At 39.1% G+C, this 13,202-nt stretch overlaps 1 protein-coding gene and 1 long non-coding RNA gene across 4 annotated transcripts in view; one reads left to right on the top strand and one right to left on the bottom strand.

Moving 5' to 3' along the window:
- AK9 (adenylate kinase 9) overlaps nt 1-13,202 on the bottom strand; it is a 113,970-nt gene that overhangs the window by 17,540 nt on the left and 83,228 nt on the right. Inside the window, exon 29 of the mRNA XM_037159042.2 lies at nt 5,239-5,301. Coding sequence (XP_037014937.2) covers nt 5,239-5,301 — 63 coding nt within the window. The remainder of the gene's footprint in view (nt 1-5,238; nt 5,302-13,202) is intronic.
- The window catches only part of LOC119059428 (uncharacterized), a 53,913-nt gene that overhangs the window by 30,350 nt on the left and 10,361 nt on the right, over nt 1-13,202 (top strand). For 2 of the 3 annotated variants that reach the window (XR_008391556.1, XR_008391558.1), the window contains 2 exons: nt 4,707-4,799; nt 5,935-6,011. This is a non-coding gene — a long non-coding RNA (uncharacterized LOC119059428). The remainder of the gene's footprint in view (nt 1-4,706; nt 4,800-5,934; nt 6,012-13,202) is intronic. The other variant, XR_008391557.1, reaches the window with a different exon arrangement.

The raw sequence follows: 13,202 nt of genomic DNA, 5'->3' as shown, positions 1-13,202 counted from the left end.
TAATCATCTGGAATACTTTGTAATAACCGCATTTTAGTTGGTATGGTATGGCAACATTCATCTCGTAACATGGTAATATTTTAAATATCTGGCACCCAGAAATTGAATACCTTTAAAACTCTGACACCATAGTGATCCCATAAGTAAACACACAGACAAGATATTAAATGCTATTTATGTCTATGGTTGTCAGAATATTACATTTTTGATGGTCTTCAGTAAAACTATTTAATGCAACCCAAGGAGTATAAAGCACCCACTGTGTGTGTTAGCTCGGACAAGATCAGTTTCCTCAACTGTAAAATAGGAATAATAAAAGTACTTACCTCACAAACGTATTGGGAACATTAAAATTAATATATGTACAGCCCTTAGAAAAGTGTCTGGCACATGGTAAGCATGCAAATGATAGCTATTATTGCTATTATAGCTATTATTGTTGTTTTGTATAAAGCGCTGTACTAATAGACTAGTACATGCCCTCTAGGAAGTTAGAACCTATCTGAGGAAACAAGAATAATACAACATCCTGTGATGGGATATTGATACGAAGTGGTATTATATAGGTTTGAAGTGCTATAGTTCAGTTTGTGTAATACCGAGCCCTGTAATATTGATTCTTCTGCACTGCCCTCAAACTCTTCTCCTTGAAGCATTCTTTGTCTCAATTAGAGCACTGCCCTCCAGTTGGAAACCTGAAGGTTATCTTGATTCCTTGCATTCCGTCTCTGCATGTCCAGTTTCCAAGGGCTGTCATTTGAAATAATGTCCACCCTTTCCGATCTCACTCCACTGTTTGCTCTCTCATCTCTGGCCTGAGTCTTCTGGTTAGCTTGATATTTCCTAATCTTTGTTAACTGCTTAGACTCTAGTTCTTCTAAAAAGTGCCTGTAGCTGGGATTTGAACTGAAGGTGCAGGGAAGATGAGGAAATGAGGGCCAGTTCCTCTCAATGTCTGTGCTCCTTCCTCCTTACAAAAAAGGCTTGGCAATGGGGTAGTGTTTCTCAGTTCTGGTTCTTTTTTATTTAAAGCTTGAAACCATTTGGTACTCTTACTACTTTTCCCTTTTTCTTATACACTGACAATTTTTTTTCCTGAGATTTGATTTTCTAAAGATCATTAGAAGTACAGTGGTGGACTGGTAGGTGAACCCACACTACCAGCTGGGGACATTTTAGTTTCAGATGAACTTGTGCTCAACTTTGTACTTAGGGTATGTATCAGTATCTCTGTTAACTACTCGCCTGGGCATAGTGTTGCACGATTCTGCTTACTTGCTGCCCTGGTTCCCCATCCTGGCTCTTCCTGGCTTTCTCCTGTCTGTGGCTGCTCCACACTTTGTGGTTTTTTTCCTCTATTTTATTACTTTTACCTTTATTAATTTGAAACATAGTTTATTTAACCATTTTTCTTTTCTTTATCGTACTTTTTTTCCCATGACTATTTAGTTCCCTTATACCCCTTCCCCACAATCACCACACTGTTGTCCATGCCCATGAGTCCTGTTTCCTTTTTTGCTCAATGCCTTCCCCACTTAGCTGTCATCCTGTTTTCTATCTATGAATCTGTCTTTACTTTGCTTGTTAGTTCAGTTTGCTCATTAGATTCCACATATGAATGAAATCATATGATATTTGTCTTTCTCTGACTGGCTTATTTCACTTAGCATAATGTTCTCGATGTCTATCCATGCTGTGGCAAAGGGTAAAACTCTTTTTTTCATGGCCAAGTAGTATACCTGCTGTAATTGCCCCATAGTTTTCCCACTCATCTGCTGATGGATATTTGGGCTGCTTTTGTATCTTGGCAACTGTAAATAATGCTACAAAGAATGTAGGGGTGCTTATGTTCTTTTGAATTAGTGTTTTGGGTTCCTTCAGATATATTGCCAGAAGTGAGAATGCTGGGTCAAAAAGCAGATCCATTTTTAATTTTTTGAGGTATCTCCATACTGCTTTTCATAGTGGCTGCACCACCTGCATTCCCACCAACAGTGCAAAGGAGTTCTCTTTTCTCCAAATCCTCACCAGCACCTTTTGTTCATTGATTTATTGATGCTAACCATTCTGACATGTGTAAGATGATATCACATTGTAGTTTTTTTAATTTTTTATTTTGTAGTTTTTTAATTTTTATTTTTAAATTTTATTTAGTTATTTTTTAAATATTTTATTTATTTATCTTTAGAGGAAAGGGAAGGAGAGAGAGAGAGAAACATCAATGTATGGTTGCCTTTCGTGCATCCCCTGCTGGGAACTGGCCTGCAGGGAACTGGTCTGCAACCCAGGCATGTGCCCTGACTGGGAATCGAACCTCGATTGTCTGGTTCGCAGGCCCGTGCTCAATCCACTGAGCTACACCAGCCAGGGCTTAGTTATTTTTCAAGTACAGTTTTTTTTGTCTATTTCTCCCATCCCAGCCTCCCCCGCCCCGTGCTCCCCACCTCCCTCCCATTTCCACCCCCCTTAGTTCTTGTCCCTGTGTCCTTCCTGTTTGTTCCTCCAAATCCCTCCCCCTTTTTCCCCTTAACTTCCCTTCCCTCTCCCCTCTGGTCGCTGTCCCCTTGTTCTCTATTTCAGTGTCTTTTTTTTTTTTTCTGCTTGCTTGCTTGTTTTGTTGTTTAGCTTCCTGTTAAAGGTGATATTTGTTGTGGCTGCTCCACACTTTGTAGAGGGGACAGGGGCACCAGAAAAGCCAGGGGGCGGGAAGAGAGCCAAGATTGTGGAGCCAGGAGCAAGAGTAGAAGCAGGGCCTCCCGGGAGGTGGGAGACAGGCAATGTATATCTCGAGATGAAGGGGGTTGGCTCATAAGGTATTTTCAGTCACATCTGGAGACTAAAGTCCTGCATGATGGTGACAGTTTCCTGAGAAATTAATGCAAGCAGTCACCTTCGGACTTTGAAGTGGTTTCTAATGTTAAAATGTTTCATTTACTGCTAAGATGTCAGAGAGCGAAGGCAATGATTTCTGCTCAGGGTGAGACGACAACCCTGGGTAGAGCTTCGCATGTGGTCCCCCAGTTAGTTGTAAGAGGTAAGTCACAGAGCTCCACATTCAGTACCAAGAGGCAGATGAGGAGAAGGCTCCTGTTTCTGTTCACAAAGCCTGTGTAGTCAGGACGGATTCCACTCAGGGTATTACATTAACTGATTACAGCAATCACACTGAGTGACCCTCGAAATGCTAGTGAAATTTTGTTTAGTGTTTCCTTGTCTGAGGCAGTAGAAGGGCATAGAAAACTCCCATCGAAGGAGTTTAAAAAATTATACAGCTTTAATCTTTGATTCATCAAAAATCTCAGGACTTGTCTTCCAAAAGTCAGTTTGTGTGGGATACATAGCCAATTTTATAAGAGTAAGTCCCAGGAGAATTAACTTACAAAAACCTATTTGATTTATAAGATGAAATATCGGATCCTTGAATGAAAAATAATAAGAAACTCCTCATTCTAATGTTAATGAATGAGAAAGTTATAAATTAAGAACATTTAAAATTTATCTGGAAAACTAATTCTCTTAGGAAAAAAATTAAGGAATAGCAAAGAAGGAAAATTAGAGCATTATCAAGTAGGGAAACTAGGTATCATTCAAATTTCCCATTTTATAATGAAAAAACCTAGGCTCAGAGAGATTAATGTTCAATGTTATACAACATCAAAAAGACAATGATAAGCTGCTGCCTGCTGTGTGTCAGCACTGCTGTACGCATCAGGTAGCTGTCGCACAAACTCAGAAAGAGCTGCAGCGCTTACACCAGTGCAGGTCAATTCCATCTGAAAGTCTGTAACCCTCTAATAATACGTCCCTGAGACATCCGAGGTAATCCGTAAGGACTCCCAAGGGCTAGATGCAGCTAACTGTGGCTGGACCCAGGTTAGGATGTCTGTTTTTTTTTCATCTGAGACCTTGCCATGACATCTTTGACAGATTAGAATCTCAGAACATGCTTGTTCAGGGAATGAGCATTAGAATGAGGCTGGAGACTTCTGTGAATTCTGTTCATGGCTGATTCTCCAGTGTCTGAAACAGTGTCAGGCTCACAGTGAATGCTCAGTGAAGGTTTGCTGATGAACTGACTGGATGAATGAAGATCAAAACAAATAAAGAGGAGAGTTCTCATTCCTTGCATGGTGCTGTAAGTTTTTGGTTTAACGGTTTTAGATCTGCTTTTGATTGTAAATACTTTGGACACAGAAATACTTGCTCTGGCCTCTCTTCTGCAATTTTTTGACATACAGATACAGTTACATTGTATCAAGAGTCTTTTGTACAAAAATCAAGCATATCCACACCAGGGTGATACATAGTTGCATGTATAGCCAGCCCTGTTTTCTGTTATTCCTCTTTTATTGGATTAAATTTTTATACAGATGGAAATCAGATTACAGAAGAGTCAGCCTTCATAAGATGTTACGAGGGGGCCTTAAACAAGAAGGAAATGGGAGAAGGCAGAGACTGTGTTATTGTCTGCCTTGGTTGCGGAGTTCCTCATAAACTGATTATAAAAATACAAGCCTCAGGACCTTTATAGAACTAGCTGGTCTAATCACACCTCCTCTTTGACTCCTGTACCCTGAGCAACCTTGGCTGTAGCATCTGGGTCTGCAAGGCCAATTTGGGAATAAGTCTTCATGAAACAAATGAAATAAAATCCACAGTCTTCAAGATTTATGTTTTATTGTTTTTGTTTTCTTTTCTTAAATCAGCAGATGGAGAGAAGGACCTGTACTGAGCATCCTGCAGAGTATATGACTCGGGGTTCACAGGCTCTGCCTTACTCCTTTTTTCCTTAATTTGAGGTAATTTATATTTTAGTTCCAGCACAGTTTCACAGGTTCTCTGTCTAGACCTCAACCCCAAGCTCCCAGTCTGTGTCCCATGGCATGGGGTGGAAGTGTGAAAGCAAAGCTAAAATTCTAAAGGAAGCATTGTTTAATGTAGAATTACATTTGGGTTAGATTATTTAAACATCTCTAGTGGTTTTCTTTCCTTTAAAAGTGTTTATTTTTCAGATTTTAAAAATAATAAAAGATCATCATGAACAGTATAGAATTACAAAAGGTATTAAAAATAAAAATGATATATAATCTCACTGCTTCCACATAAACTGTATTTTCTTCAACATTTTTATCTATGCGACATTTATGTTCTGCTGTTCACACACACACACACACACACACACACACACACACACACACACAATGCTTGTCCTGTTTTTGAAAAACCTTTTTTACTTACCTCTTTCTTTTTTTTCTCTTTCTCTGCTATAAGTTCAGCTCTTCTTTTAGCAATCATATCATCCTATTAAAGAAAGAGGTATTTAAAAATTTTAATGTGTAATGATAAAATTACTTCCTATATATTCATGTTATACACACACACACACTTTTTTCCTGAAGTGGGAATAACATTTGGGTGAAAGGGTGGCAAACTTTCCAAACAAGAATACGCTGGCAGTGATTATGTCACTACATTCTTGTACCTTGGAACCACCTGATTAGCCGGTTCCCTTCCGAAAGACAAATAGCCCTTGGAGCCAGTCACTCTTCTAGAAACTTCAGAGTTCCTTTTCAAATGTATTCCTTACTGATTTGCTTTTGGCGAAGAGATGAATTTTGTACATGAATAGGAAAAAACTTGAAGGCAATCTGGTAAAAATGTTTGATAATCTTTTATCAAACTATTAAATGTAAAAGCATAATAAAACCTGAAAACGTGTCTCGTATGCAAGTGAGGAAAGCACGTGCACTTCGGGTGCGCTCACAGACACGGTGTGTCAGTCCTCCAGGCTTTCCAGGGGCCTCTACGTCTAACGCAACGAATACTTATCCTTTGACATGTCCCCAAGGTTCACGTGGAAACTAATCAGCCCCACTGAGGCTTTGGGGCTCGTTGGCTCAGGGCTCTCTAAACTGCACTCCCTTTAATTCCTAGGATATTAGGGTGGTGCCTGAAGACACACTCTGTGGGCTCAAGGCCAGCAGGATCCTGCTGCTTTTATCTGGCAGTTAGTGAGTATTTTAAATATATTTTATTGATTATGCTATTACAGTTGTCCCATTTTCCCCCTTTATTCCCCTCTGCCCTGCACACCCCTCCCACCTGCATTCCCCGCCTTTAGTTCATGTCCATGGGTTGTACGTATAAATTCTTTGGCTTCTTCATTTCCTATACTATTCTTCCCCCTGTCTATTTTCTACCTACCATTTATGCTACTTATTCTCTGTACCTTTTCCCCCTCTCCCCCTCCTCTCGCTTTCCCACTGATAACCCTCCATGTGATCTCCATTTCTGTGATTCTGTTCCTTCTCTAGTTGTTTGCTTAGTTCATTTTTTTTTGTTTTAGGTTCAGTCATTAATAACTGAGTTTGTTGTCATTTTACCATTCTTATTTTTTATCTTCTTTTTCTTAGATAAGTCCCTTTAACATTTCATATAATAAGGCTTGGTGATGATGAACTCCTTTAAAATTACCTTATCTGAGAAGCACTTTATCTGCCCTTATATTCTAAATGATAGCTTTGCTAGATAGATCTTGGATGTAGGTCCTCGCCTTTCATGACCTGGAATACTTCTTTCCAGCCCCTTTTTGCCTGCTAGGTTTCTTTTGAGAAATCAGCTGATAGTCTTATGGGAACTCTTTGTAGGTAACTATCTCGTTTCTTTTGCTGCTTCTAGGATGTTCTCCTTAATTTTAATCTTGGGTAATGTAATTATGATGTGCCTTGGTGTGTTCCTCCTTGGATCCAACTTCTTCGGGACTCAGCTTCCTGGACTTCCTGGAAGTCTGTTTCCTTTGCCAGATTGGGGAAGTTCTTCTTCATTATGTTTTCAAATAAGTTTCCAATTTCTTGCTCTTCTTCTCCTTTTGGCACCCCTATTATTCATATGTTGGAACAAAACTAGATGAAATTGAATTCATTTACTTTTTGAGCCCCAAAGAGATTCTCTAGCTCTTTAGAGCAGTGGCACCCAAACTTTTGGCATTTCTGGGCCACTCTGGAAGAAGAAAAGGTGTCTTGGGCCACACATTGAATACACTGCAATGTGTAATCACAAAAAAACTCGGACTGTTTTAGTAAATTTATAATTTTGTGTTGGGCCACACTCACAGCCATACTGGGCTGCATGCAGCCCCTAGGACACAGGTTGGACTCCCCTGCATTAGAGGGTGTGAAGTTACAAAAACTCTCATTATTCCTTTAAAATAAACCCAGAACTTTGTCAGCATAAAAAAGGACACAGAAACCATAAAGAAAGAAACCAGTCAGAAACGAAGGATGCACTAACTGAAATGAAGACTAATTTACAGGGAATCAACAGTAGACTAGATGAAGCCAACAATCAAATCAGCAATTTGGAATATAAGGAAGAAAAAAAAAACCTATCCAATCAGGACTGCAAGGAGAAAAAGATTTAAAAAAATGAAGATAGTGTAAGAAGTTCCTGAAACAACTTCAAGTATATCAACATTTGCATGATGGGGGTGCCAGAAGAAGAGAGAAAGAAGAAATTGAAAACCTATTTGAAAAAATGATGACAGAAAACTTTCCTAACCTGGTGAAGGCATAGACTTGTAAGTCCAGGAAGCACGGTGAGTCCCAAATAAGCTGAACCCAAAGAGGCCCAAACCAAAACACATCATAATTAAAATGCAAAAGGTAAAGAGAAAGAGAAAATCTTAAAAGCAGCAAGAGAAAAGCACTTAGTTCTACAAGGGAGCTCCAATAAGAGTGTCAGCTGATTTCTCAACAGAAATTTTGCAGGCCAGAAAGGATTGGCAAGAAATATTCAAAGTGATGAAAAGCAAAGACCTATGATAAGATTATTTTACCCAGCAAAGCTATAATTTAGAATTGAAGGACAGATAAAGAGCTTCCCAGACAAGAAAATGCTGAAGGAGTTCATCACCACCAAACCAGTATTATATGAAATGTTAAAGGGTCTTCTTTAAAATGAAGGAAAAAAGATAAAAATATGAACAACAAAATGGCAATAAATACATATCTATTAACGATTGGGTCTAAAAAACAAAATGAACAAGCAGAACAGAAACAGACTCAAGAGCTAGAGAACATTTTGATAGTTGTTAGGTGAAAGGGATTGGAAGAATGGATGAAAAAGGTGAAGGCATTATGAAGTACAAGTTGGTTGTTACACAATAATCATAGGAATGTAAAGTACAGCATAGAGAACATATTCCATAATATTCTAACAACTACATATGGTGTCAGATGAGTATAAGACATGGCGGGATGATCACTTAGTATGTTATATAATCACCTCAGGGGTACACTTGAAACTATTGAAATATTGTATGTCAATTATAATTGAAAAATTAAAAAATGATTTAAAAATAAAAAATAAAATTGGGAGAAGGAACAAAAAAAATCCACCTTTTATATGATTCCTTTTTTAAAAACCAGAGTTTTACCACAAGTACTTTAACTGTATAGTTGTGAAAACACAGTCACCTTTGCATTTTTATAAGAGAACACTATATATATATATACCACAGAGAAATGCCAAATATGTAGAATAACACACATACATATTTTGAGTCTATTTTTTCTCTTGATCCTTTCACTCAAATAAGTTGTGGTTAGTGGTTTAACTATTGTATGTCTGCTAAATGCCATCACTCTTATGAGCACTGGAGTATATGCATACTTTAATTTTTCTGTTCAGAACATACCTATGAAGCAGACAGTATTATTCTACTCCATAGGTGAGTTAACAAAGTCAGAGGGTTTAACTCATGTAATGCCACACAGCTAGTGGAAGATGGTGTAAGAAGATTCCAGATAAGGCAATGGAAAAGTACATGGTATGTTGAGTGCTGCAGAGGAGGGTTTGTATTTGCTCTAAATAAGAAACAAAGTTAGAAAAAGGGTCTGAAATCTCTTCCCTTTCAAAGGTGATTTTAGTTTTGAGGGAAGCAGAAGTCACAGGGTGTCAAATCTGAGCTGTAGGGGGCTGTCACCTGGGTGACTTAATGTTTTACCAAAAAACATTTTGCTGAAGACATGATGCATGAGCAGATGTGTTGTGTGATGACGCTGCCAATCACCAGTGGCCTATAGCTGTGGCTTTTTGAATCACTGAAATAGTTTCCATGGAGGAATGTTCAAGCTTAACACAAACTTTGATGCAGATTCATTGCTCTACTCATTTAGTCACTTCGAATATGACAGCTACACAGTACACATGCTCACTCAATGATGTCTACCGCCCCCACTGACAGGTACAGTGAAGTTGTCATTGTTCACACATGCGCATTCCAGTCCACTCTCCATGGCTGCCAGGTTCCACCAATGTTGCACAAACCATTCTCATTATATTAACAACGGCTAGATTTTTTCCAGACAGGCCTCATCATATTCCCAGAAGTGGGATTGTTGGATCATATGATAGTTGTGTTTTAAATTTTTTGGTGAACTTCCATACTGTTTTCCATAGTAGCCACACCAAGTTACATTCCCACTAACTGTGAAGTGCTGCTCCCTTTTCTCCATAGCCTACCCAACACTTACCTTCTGTCTTTTGATGATAGCCATTCGAACAACTGTGAGGTGCTATCTCATTATGGTTTTGATTTGCATGTCCCTGATAATAGTGATGTTGAGTACTTTTTCATGTACTTATTGACCATTCGTGTGTCTTCTTTGGAAAAAATGTTTATTCAGTTTATCCGCCAGTTATTAATTAATTAATTAATTTATTTATTTATTATCCTCACCTGAGGACATGCTCATTGATTTTAGAGAGAAGGGAAGGGAAGAAGAGAAAGAGGGAAAGAAACACTGATTGGTTGCCTCTCCTGTATGTGCCCCAACCAGGAACCAAAACCACAACCTAGGCACATGTCCTGACTGGGAATCAAACCCATGACCTTCTGGTTTAAGAGATGCTTCAACCAACTGAGGCACACTGGTCAGGGCCATCTGACAGTTTGTAATTGGATTTTTTGTTTTTTTTGATATTGAATTGTGTGAGTTCTTCATATATTTTGGATTTTAACCCCTTATTGGATGTACAGTTTGCAAATATGTTCTCCCACTTGGTAGATTGTCTTTTGTTGACAGTTTTCATTGCTGCACAGAAGCTTTTTAGTTTGGTGTAGTCCCACTTGCTGACTTTCACTTTAGATGTCAAGTCCAAAAAAAAACCATTTCCAAAGTCAATGTCAAAAACCTTACTCCATATCTGTTCTAGGCTGTAGGGGGACTGGAATGTGCATGTGTGAATAATGATGACTTCATTCTACTCGTCAGTGGCGGCAGTAGGTGCTATTGAGTGAGCATGTATACTGTGGGGCTGCTGCATTCAAAATAACTGAGCAGGGAGTTCTATGGTTTCAGGTCTTATGTTCAAGTCTTTATTTTGGGTTGATTTTTTTGTATGATATAAAATAGGAGTCCAATCTCATTCTTTTGCATGTGGCTGCCCAGTTTAATGAACATCATTTATTGAAGAGACTGTCCTTTCCCCACTGTATATTCTTAGCTGCTTTGATGTAAATTAATTGACGATATATGTGTGTGGTTATTTCTGGGCTATGTATTCTGTTCCATTGATTTTTGTGTCTAGTCTGCTACTGAACTCTTCTATTGAATTTTTCAGTTCAGTATTGTACTTTTCAACTCTGTGATTTGTTTGGTACTTTCTCATATTTTCTGTTTCTTAGCTGAAAGTCTCATTTTGTTCATTTACTGTTCTCCTGACCTTGCTTAGCATCTTTATGACCATCATTTTGAACTCTTTATCAGGTAAATTATTTATCTCCATTTCAGTAAGCTCTGCTTTTGGAGGTTTATCTTGTTCTTCTGTTAAAAACATTCTTTTGTTTATTTTCTTTGACTCTCTGTGTTGGTTTCTGCACATTAAATAAAATGGACACCTCTCCAGTCTTGACAGAGTGGGCTTATGTAGAAATTAACTCTCTCTTTTTTGTACAATTTTATTTATTTACTTTTAGAGAGGGCAAGGGAGGGAGAAAGAGAGGGTGAGAAACATTGATGTGTGGTTGCCTCTCACATGCCCCCTACTGGGGACCTGGCCTGCAACCCAGGCATGTGTCCTGACTGGGAATTGAACCAGTGACCCTTTGGTTTGCAGGCTGGCACTCAACCCACTGAGCTGCACTGGCTAGAGCCGAAGATTAACTTTATTGATCAGCCTGGCCCTCATTCTTGGCTGTTTCTCAAACCTTTGTGATTGTCCAAGCTACCTTCTTTGTTCTTTGTGGCTTCTAATAGGTGAAGGTGAGTACAACCTGTCAGTGTCCCAAAGGGAAGATCGCAGCCAGCACAGGCTAATGGGAGGTTAGATTTTCAGGCAGCAGCTCTTTGGTATGAGTGAGAGGGGTTCTCATTCTCCCAAAATACAGGACTAAACGGTTCAGAGTTGCTCAGTTAGTTTTTGTGTTTCCTTCAGAGGGAATTCCTTTGTATACAGATTCATTGTGTCCATGGGAGGAGGTGAGTTCAGGAGGCTCCTATGTCTCCATCTGGGGCCAGAACTCAGAGCACTCTAACTGAATGTCTATCATATTTAGTTTGTCCATTCGTCAGGTGAAGGACACTGGGCTGTTTCCACTTTTTGGCTATTATGAATAACATGATTATGAACATTCATATACAAATTTTTATGTGGCCATGTTTTCATTTCTATTAGATAGATTCCTAGGGGTGGAATTGTTTGGTCCCCTATGACACTACTGAACATTTTACGGAATGCTCCTCATGTTACAGTTTCAGAAAAGGTGTTCTAAGATATTATCTGGATCTTTTTCACTACAGGCTTTACATGGCCTTTATGGATGGTGTCACAATTCCAGGAGCTAGTGAAAAAGCCACTGATAATTTTAATTCTCTGTGTTTTTTTTTTTTATTAATTAAATTTATTTATTTTTTTGAATTGATTATGCTGTTACAGTTGTTCTATTCCCCCCTCCATTTCCCTCCACCCTACCCCCCCACCCCCACCATTACCCCCCTTTAGTTTATGTCCATGCGTCTCAAGTCCTTTAGGTTCTATATTTCCCAAACTATTCTCGCCCCCCCCCATCTATTTTCTATCTACTGTCTATGCTACCTGTTTTCTGTACCTTCTCCCCCCATCTCCTCCTCCCATTCCCCTGTTGCTAACCCTCCTTGAGATCTTCATTTCTATGTTTCCACTCCTGCTCTAGCTGTCCTTTTAGTTTGCTTTCGTTTTAGGTGTGGTTGTTAATAACTGTGGGTTTGTTGTCCTTTCACTGTTCATGTTTCTTTATCTTCTTTTTCTTAGATAAGTCCCTTTAACATTTCATATAATAAGGGCTTGGTGATGATGAACTCCTTGAATTTGGTCTTATCTGAGAAGCACCTTATCTGTCCTTCCATTCTAAATGAAAGTTTTGCTGGGTAGAGCAATCTTGGTTGTAGGTTTTTAGATTTCATGACTTGGAATATTTCTTTCCAGCCCCTTCTTGCCTGTAAGGTCTCTTTTGAGAAATCTGCTGACAGCCTGATGGGGACTCCTTTGTAGGTGATTGTCCCCTTATCTCTTGCTGCTTCCAGGATTCTTTCCTTCATTTTAATTTTGGCTAATGTAATTATAATATGCCTTGGTGTGTTTCTTCTTGAGTCCAACTTTTTTGGTACTCTCTGGGCTTCTTGGATTTCTTGGAAGTCTATTTCCTTTGCCAGATTGGGGAAATTTTCTTTTATTATTTGTTCAAATAGTTTTTCCACTGGTGGTTGTGTCTTTCCCCCTTCTGGTACCCCTATAATTCGGATATTGGAGCGTTTAAAGATGTCCTGGAGGTTCCTAAGACTCTCCTCATTTCTTTGAATTCTTGCTCCTTGACTCTTTTCTGCTTGTCCATTATTTGCTTTCTTCTGGACCATTGCATTGATTTGAGTCCCAGTTTCCTTTTCATCTCTATGGGATTCCTGTGGAATTCCATTCATTTCCCTTAATTTAGCCTCCATATGTTTCTCTAATTTGTGGCTGTAATCCACCAAATCTGTGAGAAAGGTGATGACCAGTGTTTTAAACTGTGCGTCTGAGAGTTTTGCTATTTCTTCGTCATTTAGATTTATCTCTGGGGCTTTGAGTTCTGCCTGCGACATTTTTGGTCTGTTCTGGCCCTTTAAGTGGGACAGCGGCGCCTTGGAGTCCCAGGTCGCTGGGTTGTGACGCTGTATGTGGGGGCG

Source organism: Artibeus jamaicensis, unplaced genomic scaffold (assembly GCF_021234435.1).
Source record: "Artibeus jamaicensis isolate MK-2021 breed Jamaican fruit bat unplaced genomic scaffold, CSHL_Jam_final contig_387, whole genome shotgun sequence".
Lineage (NCBI taxonomy): Eukaryota > Metazoa > Chordata > Mammalia > Chiroptera > Phyllostomidae > Artibeus > Artibeus jamaicensis.
Note: the sequence above shows the minus strand (reverse complement) of the source record. Positions and strands in the feature narration are given on the sequence as shown.